The 26,080-nt window shown below is 44.9% G+C and overlaps 1 protein-coding gene across 1 annotated transcript; it reads right to left on the bottom strand.

The window, feature by feature from the left end:
* Positions 1-214: 214 nt before the first annotated feature.
* On the bottom strand, positions 215-26,064 carry fbxl7 (F-box and leucine-rich repeat protein 7). Its single transcript, XM_048252878.1, has 4 exons — positions 25,638-26,064; positions 21,562-21,651; positions 4,574-5,194; positions 215-1,969 (listed from the first exon to the last, which is right to left on the bottom strand). Exons 1-4 carry the CDS (start codon positions 25,672-25,674, stop codon positions 1,233-1,235), a joined length of 1,485 nt encoding a protein of 494 aa, XP_048108835.1. The 5' UTR covers positions 25,675-26,064; the 3' UTR covers positions 215-1,232.
* Positions 26,065-26,080: the final 16 nt, after the last annotated feature.

Raw genomic sequence — 26,080 nt, 5'->3', positions numbered from 1 at the left:
TGGACTGTATTTTGATTTTGATTCTGTTATAGGAGTGTCATTGGGAACTTTCAGATTCATCTGGTATTACAGTAGCATTGTAAAAATAAAACCCCCAAAGTTGAATGCTTAGATGCTTAAGGCAGTAAAATGACTATAGAAAAAGGTAGAGTAAAAAACAGAAATATTACACAAGTGATATAATAATAGATATATATTTTTTATTTCACCATAGTGTTCCAAATTCTCTGTTAAACAAACCACCTGACATAAGCAGGCTGGTTCTTATAGTGATTTGACCATTATAAAAGTGAACAAGACATCATAATAAAAATGGCACTGTACATTAAAATTCCCTTGGAAATAGGATGCAACAAATCATGAGTATCTGACATATAACACTTGAGAGAGGGTGCAAAGCAAAGTGACATGTAATATCCAAATGTATGATTTCATGGTCTAGCTACCAATTTAAAGTAAGAAATTCCCTGTCATGATAGTGATTGTAACACTTTGTCTTGATCTGTCATGATCGGTTATTTGAGCTCAGAAATCCTTCCGTGTCTAGGAAGAGACACAATAAGCTATGGAGCCTTGTACAGTACATTGTCTTGTAAACTGCCTCTCTCCTGTGCACATGTGAGTACATCTACATCTTCATTGAACTTAATCTCCATGACTGGGTCTCTCGCTTACTTAAGTAAAAATCCAGCAAAAATCCCATCAACTTGAATGTCCTGTAAACGTCCACGGACAAACATTTTAGATAATGCTTTTGTAATTGATTGACATTTTTTAAATGTTATACTGAAATAGTCTTCTATTGCATATTCCCTGTAAAATCATCTGTGAGAGGACATCAAGACTAATGCAATCAACTGCACTTGTCTTAAATGGCAGAAGCTGAAAAGTGGTATGTATGTACCTGTCAATGTCAAAATCTTTTTGGCTCTTACAAAAAAAAATGGCATAACAAACATTGCTGTAGAGTAGTTAGTTTAAACCCATTTTTAAAGTAAGTATCCCTCAAACAATCTGAATGTATGGGTTTCTAATAAAAAAAACTGTATCACAAAAACATAAATACAAATTTCCCTAACCATCCACATTAAATACAAAAGAAGGGCCTGCACCACAAACAGAAATCACCCTTACTGGACAGAGAAGGATGTGGACATCATTGTCACATTGCTACAACATGACTGCAGAAGTCCTCTCCCTGTGTTCCTACTCTTCTCTTATCCCCTCTGCGTTCAGAAGAAGGCAGGGTTCGTGTGCTCAATGACGCAGCGCTTGCAGTGGCGTTTGACGAAGCGCAGTGCCTCGAGCGACACGTCGCAGTCCTGCACATTGAGCAGCTGCAGATCGAAGCAGTTGGCGGCGATGACCTGCAGCCCACGGCCCGTGATGCTCTCGCACGACTTGAGGCTCAGCCGCTTCAGGTTGAAGCTGTTGAGCGCCAGCATCTCCAGCCCAGCGTCCGACACCAGCGGGCATTTGCCGATGTCCAGGGACTTGAGCTTGAGGCAGTTCTTGGCCAGGTGCTCCAGGCCGTGGTCCGTCAGGCCCTCGCAGCCGCGCGCGTTCAGGTAGCGCAGCCGGGCGCAGTACTTGGCCACGTAGCGCACGCCCACATCGGTGACGCGTCCGCAGTGCGCTATGCTCAGGTAGCGCAGGCGCTCCTCCAGCTTGGCAATCTCGCGCAGGCCGAAGTCGCTGACGAAGCGGCAGTCACTGACGCTCAGCTCTCGCACGGCCGGGCAGTAGAGGACCAGGCAGCGCAGGCCCTCATCGGTTAGCCGTGTGCAGCGCCGCAGGTACAGGTGCGTCAGCATGGGACAGTGTGCCGCGATGGTGTGCAGGCCGTCGTCCTCAAGTGCGAAGCAGTCCGTCATGTCCAGGTAGCGGATGGAGATCTGCTGGCCATGCATGGGGGACAGCTTGAGTGACACCTCCCGCGTCAGGCTGATGCATGTGACTTTGGAGCAGCCTGCAGAGGGCATTCATGAGAACAAAAAAAAAAGCATTGTTAGAGAACATATGGGAAACAGGTGACAACACAACGCACAACACAAGAGAATGCATAGGGTTGCTATCGCTAGTGCTAGTGGTTGCTAGTGGTAACTGTTAAGATATGTTATAGATTACAGTTAAGCCTAACACAATCTGAGTAATTTAACATTTATTGAATAATTTGAAATGTATGTGTATATGTGAATATGGAGATGATGTGCTCCCTAATCACCAGTGAGTCAGATAGCTAGTGCGTAGGCCTACACTTGTCTACTTTCAGTGCTCCAAAAGTTCAAAAGATACACATATTTAAGGGTACTGCCAGCATTGTGTATTAGTGGGTGTGCCTGACTGATTGGACCAAATATGCCAGGGCCGATTTTTTGTCCAAGTTCGGCCCTAGTTGCTTTAGGGAGTGGTATATCGACTCAAACTCCAGGAAGAATCTCAGCTGAGGGCAGTTGGTAGTGTCGACACCTTGTACCATGAATGGGCTCAGTGTCCGTGGGAACCAGGAGTGAGTCCTGTGGTTATTTACCCAAGCCACACTCCATCTCTTCCCCTCCCTCATTTCCTCTAATCTCTTGACTGTCCTGTCAAAGACTGAAAAAACCTTAACATATAACCTAAAAATAATCTCAGATGAGCACCAATAGATCATCTTTATCAACTGAGGATTTATACAAATTATCCACATGAGGTCAAGTAATTTAGGATTTCCAGTCGTCAAGTATGTTCCAAAAATTGTATATTTTGTTCCACTGTATACATTTTTTCTCTCCCTTATTAGTTTTTTCATCTATCTTTTAAAAACTGCACTTTTTAAGCCCTCCTCTGCTGCATTGTTTAAGGTATCAGTGGAGAGGAATGCTATTACACGGGCCAAAGAATGTGTTTGTGTATGAAAGCTTCAATCATAAAGACGAGTGGAGCACAGGCATGTGCTGAGAAGAAAAGGCTTAGCATATGAGCTCGCTAAACCCAGTTTAACCAAACAACGTTGGCCTGCACTTACAGCTGGCAGCCACGGCTGTGTTGGAACGGCACACTTTTCAGATGATTCTTACGTAACACATACTTAGTTTACAGAACACCTCAGAAGATATGAACGTTTGCATTTCATTCGTTCAGGATTCCTTTATAGCAGTGACTGTCATCAAACAAGATGTCTAGTTTTTCCAATAAAGCCAGTGTAGATTGTCACAGTTGTTTTATAAAAGAGCAAAAAGTGATAGTGCCTTTGTAATTTTGTGTTGAAGTACAATTTTAGAGGTGTTTTTTTTTTTATTAGTGTGGGGAGTTGTAGTCTTATTTCTTATATTTGTACGTTTTGTCTGAATATTTCATGGATAATCACTACGCAGATTCTTCCTTACTATTGCAGGGGTCCTTTTAATTTCAGATTTTTGTAGCTGTCCTATAAAAGGTAAGTGGAGAGGTGGTTTTAAACATCTGAGAGAACATCTGAAACTTGTTATTTGTGTGTGTGTGTGTGTGTGTGTGTGTGTGTGTGTGGAGGGGAGTGAGTGAGTGGGGGGATGGTTCTGTCTACGGGAGATGACTGGAAATGCAATGCTGAGGTCAAACAGCAGAGGGAACATGTGTAACACACCAACATTCTCACAGTGAGCTCAACAATGCACTCAGACAGGAAGTGAGGTGCAGGAAGTCGGAAATCAAACACCAGGAAAGGCACTAAGGGGAGGAGGGGGTGAGTCCAAGGGAGGAGAATTCTGATGTGTTGCATTCCATCACAACCCCGTCCTTCCCTACGCCATATTCTCTCGCCCCCCTCTCAGAGATCTGCCCAATACACAGTGAAACAAAGACGCAGGTCTTTTAACTAAACTGAGCTGATGTGATCAATACACTTAAGGTGTTCCAGTTAACAACAGGGAACAATTGGATGGAGGTCAACTTGGATTGTCCTCTCCTGACACCAAAAAAAAAAAAAAACAGCACAGCCAAATCCACTTTAAATGTACAATAACCCAATGGGATCAGTCCTGTATTCGAACATGACATCCACCCACAATAGAATGCCTGTTTATGAATTTAAGTTCATGTGACTGCCTAAATGAAGACAGCAGAGAATAATCATGTTGGCCAACGATTGAGAGCTCAGTTCTGAATAGGCTTATGTTCCTTATGGGACACAAAACACATGGAAAGAAAGCCAGGTCTATTAATATATTTCCCAGCTTGTGGAGGAAATGAGGATATTTTGAAACAACCAACCGTGTGAGGAGACAGACTCCTCCTGTTGTCTTGAAATCTGTCCATGTTTTCATGGCTCAGCACAACCTATAGAAGGAAGTTTCTTTCAAGAACAACCCCCATCCAAGTAGTCTGAATGACTGATTATTTCCTTGCAGATTAAGTTTTTTCTACTACTAATATATATATATATATATACCCTAACCTTCACAGCAAACTATAAATCAATCAACTCTTTGAAGCAGAAATCCCATAGCTCTGATTTCAGTTAATAACTATAGCAGAACAACAGCCAGCTCTCAACCGCTCTCCAGCTTTCCACCCATTAGGCAACATGATGGCATGCAGGGTGACCACTGCTTACCAGAGACGTCCAAATGCTCCAGGTTAGGACAGCGTGACACCACCTCGAACACGGCCTCGTTGGACACGTTGTAGCAGCCAGCCACCTCCAGGCGCCGGAGCTCCGGACAGCACTGGGCCACCGTGTAGAGCCCACGGTCAGTGAGCCGGCGGCAGCCACTGACCACCACTGTCTCCAGGGTCAGGCAGACGTTGGGCGTGTCCTGGCAAAGGCGGCGCGTTAGCACGCGCAGGGCGCGGTCCACATGCAGCACGTCGCCGGTCAAGCGCACGGTCCGCCACAGCCGCGGGTCCCACGCCAGGTTGTACCAGCGGCGGCAGACGCGCGCACAGCGGCACAGCTGGTTGGTGGGCAGGTGTGTGAAGATCTGCAGAAACGCATGGTCCGGCAGTATGTCGATGAGCGCTTCCTGCTGGTCGCGCAGGTGCCGCGCGCCCCGGTAGCCCACGCGGGTCAGGCCGGTGGGCGGTGCGTGCACCATGGCGACCGTCTCCGCTGTGAAGGAGGAGGAGGAGGTGGACGAGCCGTTGAAGAGGGCCGCCGGGGATAGCGAAGAGGACCGCGGGGGCAGGATGAGCGCCGGACTGGGTGTGCTCAGCGTCCTCATGCTCAGATCCGAGTCTAGGAATCATGGGGAGAAATAAGAACACAAAGCCTTTTACAATCAATGCTCCTTGACACAGACAACAACACTGAGCCAGAGTTAATGCTCCGTGACACAGACAACAACTGAGCCAAACTGAAAAGCACAACGCACCTCAAACAAGAAACAACCCAGCAACTCCTGTTTTATTTTAAGAACTTGCTTTCTGTCCCACGACAATAAAGCTGATGATGACTTTTTGTGCAGCTTTCCTGTGTGCCTACTATTTTTCTTCCTGATTTCATGGCTGTGTAGGAAACGAGACAGTTCAACTAGTAATTCTCAGGGTATGGAATGTGTAAAGAACACTGGCTGCAGAACTTATATTAATGAAGGCTAATCTCTTCTGACAGAGCCTGAATTAGTTTTACTCCAGAGCTTAACCCACACCACCCTCACCCCAGTGGCAACTTACAAAGCCCTCACAGGCCACAGGCCTGCTCTGCCTTACTGGCACCACTTCATAACGTATAGATGATTCACAGGTCACACACACACACACACACACACACACACACACACACACACACACACACACACTTACTTCCACTTAAAAGGCTCCAAAATGCTTTTAACCTAACGTTTCAAGACCCTTTCTAGACAGATGGCAAGCATTCGCTGTTTCATGTCACAAGTGTCAGGTCCCGTGTCCCCTGTGGGTTTGACGTCTCGGCCGAGGTTGAGCTGGGAGGAATTTTAGTAGACGGAGCACAGGGCACAAGTTTCACTGCCAAGAGGAGAGCAGTAGCCCTCATTCAATGTGGCATGCCGTTGGCATAATTGCAAGCCAGTTTCCAGTTCAGTGACACTATGTGTTCTCGTATGGAAACCACATCTTTTTAAAATGCCCCAGATAGAAAAAAAAGCAGTATTGGGTTGAGAGAATCACATAAAAATGAGTTTAAGATCATTTTTTAAAAGAAAGACAGGAAGAAATGAACAAAAGGAACCAAAGAGAGAAGGAAGAGAAATGGAGAGTGACAAAGAAACTTCACTAAATACGCCCTTTCTTTTATGACTGCATTAGTGAGATCTTTTGTTTTGTCCAACAGTATGACACATATTGCTGGGAATCCTGTGAGTGTCAGTGTCTTTGGGTGGGTGTGCAGCCATCTCTGGACTGTACACAAGCCAAGAGCACTCACACACTTTGACAGGCTGGGTCCCCACCCTTCAGACAGCACCTCATAATAGCAGCACCCTCGGAAACAGCGGAGGGGCCCCTGGCACTTGTTTGGCTGTTATGTGCCAATTATGTCTTTAGTCAGCTTTTATGTCCCCCGCCCAGAAGGAGGAGGAGGAAGTGACCCCATGGGGTAGGCTGAAGTTGTCTGTCTCACTCTGAGAACACTCTCCTTCTTGTGTGCACACATTAGCCTAAACTCCGCCGCGGTGACTGCTGCCTCCTGGACACCTTCTAAAGAGGTGTCACAATTAGAGTCACTCAGTCGCGTCGGCTCAAACACTCAGGTCATTGTGCAGTTGGGTCCTTACCAAGGAATTCCTCATTCAGCTCTGGCCAAGGGCAGCAGACCCATCCGACAGCTCAATTAGAGCATTTACACTGCCCAACTGGATCCCTGGAAATACCTGACCATCAGAATTAGAGACTCCATAAGCTCCTTAACTGCATAAGCCCATCTATTATACATCACTTAACTTGTCAATACTTTAACAAAAACACAATAATATCAATATCAAGTAATGGCCTCCTCACAAACATTTTTTTTTTACCCTTGCTCTGCTGAAGATCTGTGGCTGCAACGCAGCCAGCAAACAATTATGAGGGCACAGTGTAGTCGTTTATCAGACAGTGTGATTTCCGCGAGCTTAGATCACCTCTGCTGGGGCTGGGGGTTGGCCTAGTGGACCGAGCAGAGCGCCAGGCTGCTAAGACACCGTAAAAAAGCAGGATTAGTGTGATTTGCTAATCCTCCCATCAGCGTTGATCAGGCACCCATTTGTTAGGGCCTGTGCCCCCCTCCCCTGAGCCCCTTTTGCTTCATATTAGGGGGGTGTGTGTGTGTGTGGGGGGGGGGGGGGATGTTCCTGGGCTACCCTTGAGCTGGCTTCCTTCAGACGACGTTCCCCAAGACCTTCAGTGCAGCTAGCAAAAAGTCTTCCCTCAACTCCAAATAATTTTCCCACACCCCGAGGACCAAGCTTTTGGCTGCGGCACCGCTGCGTTGTAGACTGCTGCATTCTATGGCAGTGGGTTTTGGATCTCTGCTTCACATAACCTGTCAATACCTCATCTGGCTCCTTGTGCGCCGGCCCATAGAAGGGGCTTCCTGCCCAAACAAACAAAACTCCCAAAAGCCGTGTTTTCGCTCTCCTAATTGTTGCTGATATTGGCCGTGCTATCCCTATTCTTTCTGAATACGAGTCAACACAGGTTTCCATGCAAAACGGACTTGGTTAACGCCAGGATCACCACTGGTTCCTAAATAACCAGATTTATAGCCATGTCCTTCTTTGTTGTATTCGGTCTGCAGAGAAACATAGCCTGCACTAAACATGAGAGGAGTTCAACTGTGATCAGGATTTATTTTGGTGACATTTTGTTTGTTTCTGATTTATATGTGGCTAGACTGCATTCGCTGGTATTTCTGACCACTGTTTTAGACATAGACGTTCATGTAACAAATATAGTCACCCAACCAGAGCACTAACTCAGCTCGACGGGGGGAAAAAACCCTCGAACCACAAATTATTTCAGAATCCCACAATTATATAAAACCAAGGATCGTAGCCATAAATTAATATATGATATGTTTCAAAAGCAGTTAATTCCATAGCAGATGGCATTTTATTAGGGTGCAAACGAGGTGATATGTGTGGTTAGAGAGAAAATGCCCATGCCATCACTGTAAATCACTGTCCCCATAGGATGCGGCCTTCCAACTACTATGCATGTGAAATGCTAGCTGCTCATGGCAGACTAAATGAGGGGAAAATCAAGCGACCACCAGGTTCAATTTCTGTCTTTTGAGCACTCTCACGAATTCTGCCTCCTCGGCTGCTCCGGCTTATTAAGCAGAGCTTCTGTTTTGCGTTGGCCTGCCAGCCTGATTGATATTCCAGACCAATAGCTGGAGATGAAGAACACAGGCATAACTTGGACCTATCTGCCCAGGAAACACCTTTTAACCATTTAGACAACTCTTAACAAATGTCTGTCCCTCAACACAGCACCGGATGAGAAACGTTCACCTCCTGCCAAACTCTATGGTTCAAGCTCCAGTAATCATAATTACACTTATCATGTGAAACACTATTTAACTGGGAGACTGGAGACGCAAAAACATAAGGAGATCTAGATGATTGACACATCATGACTGAAAACAAAGCTTGATGTGACATTTTGGAACAGATTGTTGTTATGTATGAAATATTTGGGCAGTTTGTTCAGATGAGCAAAACAGATGAATACTTGAACTGCTATAGGCCTACCTGTCTAAATCCACTATAGGGTTCTTTTTGAGACGAAGATAAACCTAAGGACAGGTAAGCTGCCTAAGATAATCTATAGCTTTGTCAACACTGTTCTCACCAGTCAAAACATCTTCACAAAACCACTTGTGTCTAAATAATCTGTGCCCAACGCTAGTTCAAATCTTCTTATGAAGGTTATTCTTACGGATAATTTCTTGCTTGAGAAAACTTAAGCTGCTCCCAATCCCAATAACTTTATGGCCCCAATGAAGCACATAAATTAAAATGTGTTCAGAAATCCTTTTTAAACCCACAACATATCGCATGTAAGCATCACGTTTAAGAAGCACTAGGTTGACCTGGTGAAACACAAACCCTGTCCACAATCATAACAACCCTTATTCAGTCTGCTGCAGTCCATACATAAGGCAGTGAGTGATAAGCACAAAGCGTGAGCTAGGACTGACCGATAGGTTCACACGTCAGAATGCGAGGAATGCCATTGGCCAGCCTGCCTAGGGCATGCAGGAGGCTACTGCTAGAACCCAGGAGAGTCCCACTCTGCTCACTTCCTGCCATTTGACCGGATCATTGGGAACGACTGGTCTCCAAATGAAAACCAACCCCCAACGCACACACACACACACACACACACAGACACACACACACACACACACACACACACACAGGGCTGTTTGGGAATGGCTGAGAGGAATCCCAGGGTTTGTTGGCCCCTCGGCCGACTCATGCTGCCACCTCGGCATATATCGGTCCTTTAGTCAAGGAAAACAAACACAGCAACAACATTCACAACACACAAACAAAAAGTTCTGTTTCATCTCAGGAGGAGGGACCTCCAAGCAAATTGTTTGGTAAGTGCAGAGAATCCAGATAGTGGTTTATCTGGAGACTGACCTCTTTGGTGCAATCACGGCTAAAAATCAGCTCTTTTGAAGGGCCAAATTGAGATTAGAATGAGGGCCAAGCTTTCAGTGTGTTCAGCGCACTCCTTGAGGCCATGGTAAGGGTGAAGGGGAGGTCAGACAGACACAGTTTTATGGTGTTTAATCCTAGTACAATTTCATCTGCAGAGTGGAGATTGAGTTTAACACACTGGCATGCACAAGTGGAACTGACGTGCTAGGCATCACAGACACATTTGGTTACTGTCCAGTGTTTTTTATCAACTCCTGATATCCCATTTACGTTTGAAACAAAGTTTAATGTCAAGTAAAATCTACTGCTCTGCTGCACAGGCTCACACACACACACACACACACACACACACACACACACACAGGCTTTCACACACACACACACACACACACACACACACACACACACACACACACACACCAACCCAAACACCAACCACTCACACTCACTTAACACACATTCTTCAATTTTTGAACCGGCCAATTTTGACATCCATCTTCCACAGTTGTAGTAAATCACCAGTCACATTCAGTCAACTCACAAAAGCCTTTAAGTTCTTTGATCACAACGCGTTTCTCTGCTCGCAAAGCCTCCTCTCCGGCCGCCTCCTCTCGCTGGTTATTCATCACAGCTCTCTTCAGTTCACAGACGTGAAGTGTGATGTCATGAGCCATTTTTCACGCCGGCCGACACAGGGCTTGACCTCTGGCAGCCGCCAGCAACCTGATCTCAGCACTGCCCAGATAACTTGTCACATTTCAGCACTGCAATCCCACAGCCTCAGGCCGTGGTCAGTGTTACACTGTGATCTGGCATATGTGCCCGCTTCTAAAATGTGGCCTAAGTAATATGTTCAACTGAAACAAACAAACTTTCATATGATTGTGTAAACTTTCATATCATTGTGTAATGGCACGCTGGCAAAACAATTTTCTATCCCATCTAAACTCAGTGTATATATATTTACTGAGATGAAAAACTACTTTGAGCTGAAAGTACTCTCAGTACGGTCACACTGGACTTTTTCACCTGGACTTTTCTGTGCTCGACTGATGATCCTGACTAGCGTGGTGCTTGCTGACAGACCTATGCTAGCCTCAGCCTCAGCCTGGAGCAGGGCATCTTGCTCTGATTAAAATGCCTTCTGTGCTTCTCATGCGAGATTCTCTGGCTCATCCGAGCAATGCAGATGCATTTCGGAGCAGCTGCGCTCGCAGACCATCAATGAGACCACATGGACGAATCATTTACAGCCATCTCACCACACATGCCTGTAACTATACTATAGGAGAGAGACTTGCACTTCTCGGCCTCTTTTTTATATTTCATCATAAGAACACTTGGCTGTAAGCTATGTCTGAAGTGCTGAACCACTGCTGCTACAATCTGTGTAGAGAGTTAGGAGTGCAATTGTGCTATTATTCTCTGTACTGCAAATTGGCTGAAACAAAGCACTGTTCAAGGTAAATGACCAGCATGAAACAAAGAAGATTTTTAGAGCTCAGAATTGTTTCTTTTTCCTTCAGAAGCGCAAAAAAAGCCAAGAGTTTCTATTTTGATTTGCAATGCACATTTTCCGTCCAATATTCTTTGTGTGAACGTAGCTAGGTCTCCCTGCTACCTCTTTCATGTTTCCCTTCCCTAATTATCATATTAAAAAAAAGAGCCTGAGTCATCGTGTCACCATAAATTCTGGAACATATCCGACAAAGTTCTTTCCTGAAATTACTCATCCATATGGGCACAGGGCCCCCTTCTTTTATTAAATCAAAAACATCATAGAGGAAATATTCAAACATCTGGTCTTTAAACTAAGGCTTTGCCACAGTAAAGGACAAAAAGTAATGCATTTCATGTTTCTAACCAGTTCACCCTACTCTCCCCCCTACCCCCACCCCCTTCTCTCCCCCTCCATTCTGGTGCGACGGAGCAGCACTGGTGATGTAGAAAGCAGAGAGGGTCTGGAGAAGTATTCTACTTCGCCTGGATGGCAGGTCGTCCTGGGCTGGGCTGCTGTGTATTCACAATCACCAGACAGACGGAGGGGCCGGCCAGATGTGCTGTACCCCCAACCCCCTGCCCTCAGCCCACGTGTCCACACCAGCAGCGCAATGCTAATGACCCCCACATACGCCATGGCAGGTGAGAACGAAAGTCTCCCAATCATGTCTTGATTTCTTTGTTGAAAATGGCATCAGGCATTTAGCTGATGCACTTGACTGAACACAACAGTGGCAGTCCTCCAAGAGCAACTTGGGGCTAACAGTAGCAGAGCCTGATATCAATCCCACAAGATTCTGCCATTACACTTGGATCTCCAGAACCCTAACCACTAAACCAGCACCACCCACATACATAGGTGAAGATGCTGTTCATTAAATGAGTAGATGGTGTGTGTGTACTTATGAACTTAAAGACGTCTCCACGCAGCAGAGGTCTGAGACAGGAACAGCTGACACTCCGAAGCTGTGGCACGGCGCGGGCGCCCAGGAGGGCAGCGGGTGACCTCACTGAATGAAATGCTCTGCCGTGTCATGAGTCGCCAGAAGGCAGGCCACATAAATAGCCTGTGCCAATAAGCCAAATCCCATTTCCCAGTGCGGCCCGATTCCCGCCCTATTCAGGTCAAACTGGGAGGTGAGAAGCAGGCACCTGGCTTGGCCGCTCTCGATTCACCCGGTGTAATCACATCAGCTAGTGACACCGCAACCCTCTGCTCTGTGGGCTGATTATTCAGCGCCTTTGTGTCGGGCTCAGAGCGGATTCATCTCGACCCAGAAAGGGTTTTAGCTTCAAACTGTGGTACACACGGGCAGGCAGGCAGACTGAAGAAAAAAAAAAAAAAAAACGTGGCAATAGACACAGTCTGGAACACTGAAAATTGTTCCTCTAGGGGATGTTTTAGTAGTACTGTATGTGAATGGGCCCTGACTGCAGTGCCTTCCATTGCCACAAATATCTTCATGTGAACTTCCCTGAAGACAATTTATTTCCATGCTCTCACTCCCCCACAACTCACGTGTTGCACAGAGGTTCATCACGACACCCTGAAGGCATTCCTCCTCAAATCGAAGCAGTTAGGCCCTTATCGGACAATATAATGACCAGTGCGCCTTGGCCACTGAATGATTCCAAAAGAGAGTTTCTCAGACAAAAACATTCTGCACCTTTTGGTGGAAGGCAACACTGGCTGACCTGCAGGAAGCAGTGACATCATGAGTGTGGTTTGGGCACAATGGGGACGGCTGCCCACCGCCTTCCTGTTCTCCAGACTTCCAGAGTGTTCCCCCAGGCAGGAAACCAGCAAGCAGTGCACAAGCACGGGCACTCCACCACAAGGCACTGATTGTAAGACTATGTGTTTGATGTGAGCCTCAGGCAGGCGTCGCAATATCTCTCTCTCTCTTTGCTTCTCTCTCTTTCTCTCTCTCTCTCTATGCTCTCTCTCTCTCTCTCTCTCTCTCTCACACACACACACACACACACACACACACACACACACACACACACACACACACACAGCATGCATGTCTTCCACCTTATTATATCAGTCCCTACTACATGACGCCACCCGATAGGATTTGCTCTCCTCCTCCCACGTCTGCCTCTCTCCCTTCAGCCAGCGCTGTAAGTCACAGCGATGTTTAGAGAATCCCCCGCTCAACGGAATAGGTATCCGTTTGAGGAATTCTGAAGTTTGCTCGGGACAGATTTCCCTCTGTGATTGTGTAAGGGGATAGCCACGCTGTGAGGCATATGGAGACCACGAAAGAGAGCTGGCTCGGGGAGCAGCGGTCAGCACACAGCTTTGTTCCATAAAACCCTCACATGTGCCTGGCAGACCACATTTGGGCAGACGAGGAACAGAGATTAAATGATTTTCTGCATTCTGAATTTCACACAGGACGTCATGTCATCACCGTTATTAGGGTGGCAGAAAGCAAACACTTTCCTTGCACTAGGAAATGGCAAGGCAATTACCTTATCTAAAAAGAATTATGACACTTCATTCAGTGGCCTATACCGATACACAAAAGTCCACTAATGGTACCAATCCACTATACAGATCTGTGGCCATGCAAACATACAGTATATTTACCACTGTTATAAGTCTGCACACATTCATCCTCATAATTCAAGGTCTGATCTAGCCAAGCTCTCTTTTTTTAAAGTGTGGTTTATAAGAGCCCACAAATCCACATAGTGAAGCATCCCTCTGAAGCCAGTTCTAAGTGAACCACATCCCCTCTAGACGACGGAGACCGCTGCAGCCCTCCGCAACAGTGGCGGGCCCCACTGGGCATAGTGTTTATATAGTCCTCTCTCTTCACATAAGAAACGCATTCACTTGCCCAGCAGATTGACCTCGCATGACTACATCTCTATCTTGCTAATCAAGAGCATATTGTGGTTGCTGTAATCAGTCCGTTGTTTGACATGAGAGTGCAACTCTCTTTTGGCGAGTACTTGGCACCATCTTTCTTGGGGGGAGGGGGACTTGTGCCTCTCAGATGTCGGTGCAGATTTCATGTTGGGCGTTTGTAAGGGGGTATCATCTGACATTTCACTAAATTGCAGCACATTTCTCACAACTCTTTCATTTGTTATTTTTCTATGTCAACTATAAAGTTATTTCACAACAAAACCAGATACAGAATATAGTATATCCCATACAAGTGATGATTCCACTTTTCTGATGTGAAATTGAGTATGGAATGAAGCTTAATAACAGCTCAAGCCCTGACAAACCTTCTATAATCACTTTGGAGTTAGAGGATTTTATGGCTGAGGCTCCTTGGAAAGAATAACAGTGTGGTTGGGAATGGGACTCTCTTCAAATCCGTAGCTCAGATCACAGAAACAAAATATTAAATTCCAGTGAGTAGCTCACAAAATATTGAGTCTCCTTCCATTTAGAATACCTGTTAAGTCTGTTCCTCTCCACCCTCAACCATCCCTGTCCCTCTCTCTATCCCTCTTTCTCTCTACCTTCTCTTCCACTCCATCCCCCTCTCTGGTGGGTTTATTATAGTGGCAAATCCTGCCTCAGACCTATCTAAAAATACAAGGTAATAAACAACAGGGAACTATAGGACAGTCTGCAAATGACTGCTGTCTCCTTCATTCTCTCACTTCAGCTGCAGTCCTATCTTGGCATCTTGGCCACACCTGCTTCCGGTCTGAAGACACAGTGACATGTTGGTCATCACGACCCAACTCGCTGCACTGTACAATGCTCTCACCTGACACAACACAAACTGAGCTTGGGTCTGAGGACAGACACAATGGGATTCCCTCATTTCCATCGGATACTGTGCCAGACTATGTTTGTGGTGACATCTCACACAAAACCATCTTGTTGGAAGGAACACTACTAGCTACATCTTTCAGAAGAACATTAAGGGATAGCCTACTGCTAAGCAGCTCTGGTCTTTGCTGTTAACCAACAACTGGCTTTTCAAGTGCTGCATGCAATCAACGTATCCTTTTATCTAATTCTGGGGTAACAGCAAATAAGCACATTTTCCAAAAAGTTGCCATATTCCAATGCCAATGCCCAACAATCCACCAAAGCTCTTCCAATTGGAGCATCAATTCCTATTAGGCTCCATGGAACACCTCCATAACCAACATTGCTCTCGTCTCCACCACCTATCCCACAGCTTGCCAAAGAAAATGTGCCTTAAGATTTGGATTTGATCCAGTGTCTCTGAAAACAGTGGTGGACCAGATGACTGTGCGCAGTGCAGAGCAGGTGCTCCACACCACCAGGGAAAAGGCAGGAAGTAAAGTCCAAATCACAGCCCTCAGTATTATCATGCTATGGCACCAACCCAATCAACAGCTGCTGAGCAGAGAAGTTACAAGGTGCCACTGGTGTGGATTTGCATTCCCCAAACAGTCTCCTATCAGTCATCACAGAGATGTGTGTGATTCACTTGGATGGATGGATACTGTGTGTCTTTTAGACAGTATTTTCTCAATCAATATATATATCTTCCTTCGTGTCAGTTAGAACAGCATCCTGTGTGCTCATTTTGTCTCATTTGTCCTCATCCTACCAGTGATATAGTCAGCCCTGCGGGCCTCTAAAATGGGAAGATGTGCCAGTAAGTGTGAGATTAAGAGCCTTATTAAATGTGCTTTCAATGCACTTTGTCCATTAGGCCTATATATCTGGCCTACATAAAGTATCTTGACTATTTGTCTTGTTTTTTTTCTATACACACAAACAGGTATGAAAATATGACTGACTCCGCTTGTACACCCAGGAGTTGGATGTGGTCAGAGACCTACACAATCAGGTTTCTGACAGACAGGTGTTTGGCGAGAACAACATAGGATGAGTAAGTAAGACTTCCGTTAAAAATATGTTGACCTGTAAAGTTGGAATAATATTTGTACAGTTCTGGGTGTTAGTATTGTGTTGTCTACTCATGCTTCCTTTAAAACCAATGAAGGAAAGTTTATACTGCTGAATCAGCCCAAATGATGCACAGTATTATTTTACAATCTAAAGCAAAACCACACCAAATAACTGCTCTTGCAGTGTGTATTAGAGTCTGTAAAGTGCAGTCTTTGTGTAAATAGCCTCAATCTCAAACTTCCAACCTTATGTTGAGAGGAATGTTTAAAGATATTGCTGCAAGACTGCTGGAAATGCTTGTCAGACGCAGGTGTTTGGCTAGACCTCAGGGGGCTATTATTAATATGTGGCAACTGTATATATGAACAACCTATCAGATTCATTTAATTTCAAAACAACTGACCAAACTTTCACAAGCACGAACAGCCTGCTTTCAACATGTGAAAACTAGATAATTTAGCAAGAATATCTGATATCTTGCTAAACATTTTCTAGCCTTTCTCTGAGGAATTACCTGCACAAAATGACAAGAAGTGGACCCACACCCATATCCAAGCCCACACTGATACGGCTGCTGCACACGTGACCCCATCCCCATCTCCGCCTCCTCCCACTACACCCTGGCACGTCTCCCCGCTCAGTGAACTGCAGCTCACCCTTGACTCTTTTCTCCAGTGTGCGCCAGACACACAGATCAGATTTCTTCCGACCGGCCGACCCACACACACTTAGAACGCCCGCATTCTCCTTCTCCATCCCCTCACTTGATGTGTGAGATAGCAGGCCAGTTCTCGGACAATGACAAGATACAATGTAGCAACAAGTGTCCACATCATTACTTTGACTGACTTAGAAACAGAAGAGAGGGATTCATTTGCAGTAGAACAACCTCTGTGGCACGCCTCTTTGTTTTGCTCTGAGAAAATGATTTGAGAAAGCACTGAAACATTTTCAGACATAAACATATCAGACTGTTCTCCACTATACAATTTCTATGTACTGGTTCATCTATTTCTGAAATAGATGGCCTTTACATTCGTTAAAGCCCAAGATAGAGTTCTGCTCCCAACTGAGCTTTCTAAAAATGTATTGCACAGAGAGGGGGAGTGCATCTTAGCAGGGATATAAAACCCCACATCCCCACACTGTGCGACTGCTATGAGTAATGTCTGCATTACCGTGCCCTCCTACTGAGTTCTCTGTGGCAGTTGCCTCCATCTCCCGAGCCCATACACTTTCCCTAAATAAAGAGCTCTTCAGCGTTGTCCCTGTAAGTGAACCCTTAAAGCTGCCAATCGGCGCCAAATGATTTTGAAGGAAAACTTCCATGGCAATACAGCTGTTTTTAGGCTCTGGCTTCAGGTTCTGAGTAAAACCAATTCTGCACAAGTACTGTCGTTGTTGGAGCATAGAACGGACTTTTAGCTCCATGTTGAAACAGTTGGAGGCCCATTTTGAGGTTAGCAGAACTCTGTGTGTACTGTAGCTTCTAGTTTGATGGTTTACAGTCAGCTCTTGGCTGCAACCTGTTGAGATCTTCCAAAAGATTCACATCACCCCTCCTCAAACACTCAATGACTAACGATGAGTTTGTCTCTGCACCGGGTTGGAATATTACTTAGTCTGACTGGTATGGATATGATGAGAGATATAAACTGTATAGCGGTCTTAGAAACATAATTCTCCAAAACATGGAGAAAGATGCTATGACAAAAGTCAGGAGTATCCGTAGTAAAGACAACATTTTTGTCAGAAAACAATCTGATCATTTCACAAAATCCGCCAGCATTCTTTAGTCTAACATGTTGCCTCAGTGGGAAGGCCTCCTTGGGTCAGCTCTTAAGTGTTCTGTTGTTTACTGCTGAAGGATTAGCACAGCAAGACCATATGCTGCTTAAAGATGTGGCTGGCGTGGGGCTACTGATTGCTTCCAGCAGGGTAGTAAGGGCTGCTAGGCTAATTACACTTGATAAAATCAATCCAGCCTTGTTGCTTTCTTTTTGGAAAAGAAAAACAGAAAAAAATGTATGGCCAAACACCCATCACAGAGTGGTAGGTCAGTTGATAGAAAGCCTTTGGGATTTGGGTAGAATCTGATAGGTAAAGGCCTAAAGGAAAATTTAGGTAAATTAGCTGCTGTCTACCCCAGCCCAGAGTGAGACAAGAGGATACACACTCTTCTTTTCTCTGTGTGTGCAATAACCCAGTCTGACACCTAGGGTGGTTGTACGTCCGGATTTTAAATGCCCTGTCCGGCGTCCGGCACAGCCTCAAGCCGGACGTTCATTTTTGTCCTCCTCTTTGGAGTTGCACTGGGCCTAAAGAGCCCCGCTCTAGAATCTTTGCTGGGACACAGCATAGCGTTTCTCAAAACTATGGACGAGGAGACTGCTGGTATGCATGCGTGTGCACGTCTGCATGAGAGAAACTGAAACCAATCCATAACGTTGTAGCAAAGCTCCACTTCAACTTGGAAGAGCTGACCCTAGAGGTGTTGTCTCCTGAGCTGCTGCAGAGGATGAAGATGGAGTTTGCTGAGGCTAAATTGAAGAACAAGATACTAAGGACAAGAACTTAAATCAATTAAAAATTCAGATGGACTGCTGCAGCACATACACGGACAATGTGATCCCTTGTAATATAGCTGACATATGTAAGTCACTTCGGTCAAGAAGTGTCTGCTAAATGTAATGTAACACACACAAAGACACTGCAGACAAGTCTCCAATAGACTGAATCGCTGTAGAAATACTTGACTATTTGAGCAGTTGAATGTTAACCAGTTGCATAGGGTTTTTTCCACACTCTCTTTTGTTGTTTACATAAAACAAGTCATTTATGCTTGTTAAGAAGTGAAATGTATATTTTTTGTTTATTTTTATGTGAGGTTAATTTGCCCATTTTAAGTCCAGAAAGGTTATGCCTTTTAGTCAGTTTTTGAAACAGACACAGTTAGCCTAGCTTAGCGTAATTCAGACCCATTGCATACTTACATACTTGGAACTACTGCTTCCTCACCTGTAAAGGCTACTCAAAAAGACGCGTGCCTGGCTCTGGATCTCGATTGGTCAATCAATGTAATCATCATCTGAGGATTCTGCTCTCACAAAGTCAGTCATGATTACCAGTCTTTTGCTTTAGTCACTCACTACTCATTAGTCACATTGGTGTTATTGATGGAAGTCGATGGAAGTCAATGGAAGTAATGCTTGATTGGTGCATTTGGCTGTGTCTAGATCATAATAAATGATCTCTTCAAACTTTCAGGAAATGTGTGGAATGTGCATGAAATCACACAGCTTAAATAAAGAGTAGAGACCACAAACTGAGGTGACAATATGTCCATGGTCCCCACAAATCCATTCACCAGGGCACTTAATAAGGGGCCTGTTTCTTTCCTTGGTTGGTTGCTACCTCAAAACACACACACACCCACAAAACCAGTGCCAAAGCCACTTGCTTGGAGCTGACTGGCACATGGCCTTGGTAACTTATCACTAAGGAAACGGTGGTGGAAAACGCTGCCTTTATAACAATGCTATCTAAAAGGCTTAACGTTGGACTGCACAATGCCCCTTGCTCTACTAAAGATATCAGTACAGACCAACAACTAACCCCTGGTTCCACAGACAGGATAGATACAAACACAAACACATCAAATGTAAGAATAAGTCCTCAAAAAGACGGCAAGATTCTCCTGTTAACACTTTGTGAACACTTCACTAGATCGCTGTCAGGGAAGGCTTGTCCAACGCTAACCTCCACCCAACACACAGAGATAAAGCATCTCAGTTTACGAGTGGTGTGTGACCAAGCCACAGGACAAATTTCCCATTCTTCTGTTCACAATGGATCAGCAAATTCTATTTATTCTAGCAGCATCACAGAGCTATGTCCCGGAGGACTGAGACAACACAGCCAATACAGCACCATAGGCTGCTAAGCACACGGTCAGCCCAAAAGTGCCACTGTTACTGGGAGCTTGTTAGTCCTACCCCCACTTCATGTTCAGTCACAACTACAGTATGTGCACGCTGCACACACTTCCTTGTGAGTGTTGCTGCTTTCACATGAGTACACAGTACACACAGTCTGTGGTTGGGTGCTTTGCATGTCAGTCAAAAGACCCACTTTTTGTCAAAGGCAGTTCTTTGTTAGCCTGGATATTCCAGACCCTGGTAATCTAAAAAGATTAAGGCCACGAATAATGTAATGGCCCAATTTGGGGTGCATTGATGTGATTGGCTCCCCGTGATACAAGTGGCAAAAGTAACCTGCATCATTACTCATTGCCAGAGTGTCTCGCAGAGACAATTGAAATTGTGCTCTTGCGAGAACTCTGGAGTTTTCAGGGTAGTTCTTTGTCAGAACACCGTGAACAATCAGCAGTGAAGCAGTAAAAGAGTAGGGTACAGTAGGTCCTCCAAATATTGCTGCCTGTTTTTTGAGAACACATAAGCCAGTCAGAGAGAAGGAGTGCGCCTGGGGATGCTTTGTCCGCTCACCACCACAGCTCCTCGGAGCAGCTCCTCTGTTTTCTTTTTCTTCTCTTGGCTGACGTCGCGACGCTGCTCTATAAATCAGGGGCGCTCCAGGCAGTCATTCAGCAGCGGGATACACACACACCACTGACATTACAGCAGCGTGCTCGAGACGAGTCCTTCCCACTCCCAGGCGCTGGACAGGCCACGGAGCAGCCCATGACCACAGACGCCGCAACGTGAACGCTCACCGTGCTGCCCTCCCCGGCGCGGTGCAGCGGCCAGCAGCAGGCCACCTCCCTTCACACTCCCAGCAGGCCCCCATGCTCCCTGGGCCGGCCCAACCTCCCGCTCCTCGCGTCTCTGCTCCGCACTGCCCACATCACTGTTATTTTAGAAAGGAGAGGACAGCCCTCCCTGCTATTATTATGGAGACATAATGTCCAGAGCTGCAAATTACGGACTGTGTGCTTTTGAGTTTCATCATGTGTGCGTTTGAGTGACTGAGAGAGTGAGTATGTGCTCGCATGCATTCAAGAAAAACAAACAAAAACAAATCCGTATCTTTGAGAACTCTGGCACTATAAAATACGATTAAACGAGTCTCATGAAGAGCAACACAACTCAGCGTTGCACATACTTAAAGTTGTTTTCATTTTATTGTAGAACGTTGTGGGTGCGCAGCAATTTTGTGAGTTATTCATACCAGCTAGTCAGTCCATAAAAAAAGAACAGAGGCAAGGCCTCAAAAAGCCTCACTGCACACCCTCTCTTCCTCCTCCTCCTCCTCTCTCTCTCTCTCTCTCTCTCTCTCTCTCTCTCTCTCTCCCAAACACACTATCTCTTTCCATGAGGCTCTCTATCTCCTAAGTACCTCCATGGATTTAGGCCCTTCTCCCTGTTTTTGGGGGGCCTGGGTTTTTCAAAATGGAGTTGGGAGGTGGGTGGGTGTGGGGTGGGAGCGCCTCTTCTCTCTCTCAACAGTGAGGGCTCTGACCAGTTTGTTTTTAGTATAAAGCACCTCTAAAAACACATTTTTTTCCAAAAATAGTCAACACTGCACGAAAAAAAGAAAAAAAGAAAGAAACACAGAGCAATGATGGATAATGAGGACCATATGCCCTACCTTCACTGGTAGCTGCATTCTTTGGAGCCTTGGTCGACGTCTGATCCGTACTTGAACTCAGGTCGGAGGAAATACTGGAACTGCCTTTCCCTATGAACACAAAGAATATCATGAGACGTGTCAGTACACCCGTAGCATCACTCCAAAATGGTACTAAAGCTACAACCTCAACTCAAACAGATCAATTAAGCAGAGTTAAATACAGTATATCACAATAACATTCTTGAAAGAGAACTGCTAGCAAAAGAAGAAAGCATTAGGCTATTGAAGCGCTATATTTGCTCGCACTTCATTAATGTGGTCATTTGAATCACAATGACTCTTTCGGAAACAATTCTCTCACAACACATCATTTAACAGATCACTTCATAAATGAAAAGGTTTACTGTAATTAAGCTATCGCTCACTTGTTGAGTCAGTGTTTGGAGGTCATTTATGTCATTTTGAATAGCAAGTGAATAGGTAGTACTGAGAGATCACCTCCATACCCTTCCCCCTTACACAGAACAGTTAACTACACTATTAATAAATGCCCAGCATTCCATTTCACTTCATCACATAGGCTGCTCTGAGCAGAAGCATTCCAGATGCCTCAAAACCCTCACCTCCCGTGCACATACATACAGGACACAAAACCCTCACCTCCCGTGCACATACAGGACACAAAACCCTCACCTCCCGTGCACATACGTACAGGACACAAAACCCTCACCTCCCGTGCACATATGTACAGGACTCAAAAAACCCTCACCTCCCGTGCACCTACAGGACACAAAACCCTCACCTCCCGTGCACCTACAGGACACAAAACCCTCACCTCCCGTGCACATACGTACAGGACACAAAACCCCTCACCTCCCGTGCACATACAGGACACAAAACCCTCACCTCCCGAACACATATGTACAGGACACAAAACCCTTACCTCCCGTGCACATATGTATAGGACTCAAAACCCTTACCTCCCGTGCACATACAGGACACAAAACCCTAACCTCCCGTGCACATAGAGGACACAATCCTTTACAAAAATACCCAGTTCTGCATGTAAACATTCATCCAATTAAATAACATGTGAATCTCTACTAAAGAAGAGTCACTGAAATGTTTAGCTGAGACAAGCTTCGCCGTAAGAAAGAAGATGCAAGATCTTTATGCCTTATGCGTTTATTCCCAACTAAGTAAAAAAACAGCATGACAGGACATTGCATTTTCAATCAAATCACACCGATTGTGTTATTCATTAAAGTCCAGACATTTCTCCACATGTGTGAGAGGGTTAGTGGAGAGGGCTTCCCTGATGTTTTTGTTACATAGGAGACATAACTACCTGGAAGGCAGTACAAATTTAGCATGTTTACAATCATACCTGGAACTCAAGGTCAACATAAGTTTGGCTCAAAACTTTTCTTACCATAGAAGGAATAGTTTGATGGGCATACAGCATCCTGAACACATTTTAGAGTGTAAACACACTTTCTTTTAAATTATCTGAAGGATTCCATGTTCAGAAGACTTAGGGTTTTGCAACGGATCAAGAAGGTGGGGTGCAAGTGGAGCTAAACCATACACCAGGCTCCAGTGTATTGTGTAATTAGCCTACATCAGAGGCATTGTTTATTGTCTATTGTCTCTCAGGAATGTGGGTTATGATGTCGAGGAGATTAATTAGCAAACCATATTCAGTAATGATGGGATTTGGGACAGCCCAAGCAGTGGTGCTTGCCTGTGGTTTGCTACACCTTAGCACTCTGACAATGACTCATGGCAGCTGAAGAGTTTTCTGTGGTTGTGCCTGTGGTTTGCTACACCTTAGCACTCCGAGTGTGGAGGCCTAAGAAGAGATGAAGATGCTTGTGAGAAGCACATCAGTCTGGTATAAATGTTGAATCCGAATTTGTTTTAATGATTAGATATAACACGTTTCACAAATCACAAATACATGCCTTGCCTAGATGTATTCCCAAAACTGGAAAGGACACTGAAATTCACCAAAGTTCCAATCAACTTAATGTTGTGAGTGCCACTGACAAATGTAACAGATCTACAAGGCTGCACAACTTAATCTACATACATCATATGTGTTGCCATTTTATCATATATCCTAAAATAAGGGTAACTTTTTGATAGACTGTTAACAAAGCTGCATAAGGAAAACACAGACCAGTACACTTCCAGTCTGAAAGCACTCTGGGAGAATGCAGCCGTAAAAATAGGAAAGTATATATTACACCATCTTTGTCTGCTTCCTTTTCAGATACACTGTATGTTTCTTGTGCTAAAAATGTCCATCCTGTCAAACGTTTGTGGCAGGAATAGTTGTTTTTCACAATTCCTTGTAAATCTCTGCATCCCTTAGCAGGCCTTGGCAGAAGTCTGGAGAGAGAGAGACTTCAGGGAAGATCTACCACATGAAGAGAGCCATGCTCAAGAAACATACTTCACACATGAATAATGCACAATTACTACAAGACACCTCAATCTCAGAACTTGAGAAAGAAGTTTCTTTGTGTGCCATTTACCATCTACTGTTTACTGTGGAAAGTTGCTGATGTCATCCATGAGTGCCAGTTCTGGGAAAATGCCAAGACGTAACCTTAGAAAAAAAAAAAAGAGTCTGGTGCGGTTTACAGCACCACTTTCCACAAGTCTTTAACAAAGCCAAAACTTGCTCTGTGGGAAGGACTGCTATGGCCCTGCTAGTAGTTATGAGTTAGAACGCCAAGTTAAAAACTTAATACTACAATTGCAAGCTAATGAATACAGCTATATGCAAAGAATCCCAAAGGCAAACTTTAGACGCTCCAAGGTCAACGTGGGCTTGATACTAAAGAAGTATTAAACTTTATGTGCCAAGGCAGGCAACACATCACTTATATGGGCAACAGTGCAGTTAAGTGTAGGCCTAGCTAGTGCTACTGGCTCATAATTACTTTATAAACTTACTGTGTTGAAAAACCTGTTGCTTTCCCTTAAAGTACACAATCGGGGTAGCCCATGTGGTGGGTCACTAATAACCCCCGAAAACTCCACACGTACACTTACAGTGTGTGACACTCCAACGCTCCTCCTCCTCCACCACTGCAGCTCTGTGGCTGCCAATGCTACCATGCACAATAGGGATGACAGAAAAACGCACTTAGAAGAACAGTGCAGCCATTTCAGGCTGTCCTTTATTTTCGCTCTACTCCCTCCTCCCTAAGTTTCTTCTGCAGTTGTTTTTGACTGCACACACAGGCCGACTGGGGGATGCCAAACCTGCTGGGGCCTTGCATTCACTCCACACTATTCCTGGCAATAGACAGGACATATCCAACTCAGACTGACAGGGAACTTTCCCTACCGCCTGCCTCTTGAGGCTCTGAAACGTGTTCAGGCTTTCTTTAGAGTGTTTGAGTGCACCAGGACCAACCCCCTTATGCTTCTAGGGGGGATCAGAAGGCCATATGTAAAACATTAGGCCTACTTTTACCTTCTACATGGGGTAAATCAGGCCATTGTCAAAATGTAAAACCGATCTAAAGACCAGAGGAGTTGATTGTCCAGCCTGGTTATATTAGGTATGTAAGGTAGGTAAGGAAAGTAAGGTAAGCTCATATCAAACCTCATTGTCCATTGTTAATTTATAATAAACTGGCACCAAGGCTATCCTAAATGAAGCCCTGTTCTGGCATTTGGTTAAAGAAATGTGGTTGGCTTTGTGTCTTGTTCTTCCTTTATCTGTAACAGAAGGATGCTTTAGCTAACTGCCACATAAAATGCTGAGCTCATTTCAGGCACAGAGATCCCTGGAGATACGCCGGCCACAATTTTTTTGGCCATGCCTTCTATAGCTTAGTCATATATATAACCTACAAAGACTTAAAACACAAAAAAATACATTAATGAACGCGTGCAAGACAAATAAATAATAAACATCCATGGTATAAACACATACAGGCTATAATCAATGAAGGAAAAGTAGCGATAACTGTAGACAATGACTCATGGCAGCTGAAGAGTCCTCTGCACACTCTCATTTTGCTGTAGAAAGGGGCTATTTTCACTCCCTGCGAAACTTTGGGCTTGGCACCTACCTTCACTCCCACTCTGTTTCCCATTGTTCGCACCCATCCTGTGGAATGCATACTCTATCTGCAGGGCTCGGTGAAAATATCCATACAAAATGAACAGAATAATCCTGAAATAATGCGATGGGTGAAACTGGAAGGCAGAAAAACTAGGTCTCTGAAGAAATGACTTTCTTGTGCGATTAATCCACAGCTCGCAAAGATAACGGTGAACCGAACAGTCCCATCATTATCAATCCAATGGCTGTAATATTTAGTGTAAAATACCAAGATGATTACACACTACAACAGCCGCATGGTCTTAAAATTCGGTTATAGTATTTAGGGGAAGAGAATTAGAGCTCCGCGTTTTAGAGTTTGATATCTAGGCGCAGAAAAAAGACTGGAAACCAGAAACTTGTTGCGTCAGGACCACGCATTCGCTCTCGTCGAATATGACCGTTACCATG

This window comes from Alosa alosa, chromosome 1 (assembly GCF_017589495.1).
Source record: "Alosa alosa isolate M-15738 ecotype Scorff River chromosome 1, AALO_Geno_1.1, whole genome shotgun sequence".
Classification (NCBI taxonomy): domain Eukaryota; kingdom Metazoa; phylum Chordata; class Actinopteri; order Clupeiformes; family Clupeidae; genus Alosa; species Alosa alosa.
The sequence above is the reverse complement of the archived record's forward strand: the minus strand, read 5'-3'. Positions and strand labels throughout refer to the sequence as shown.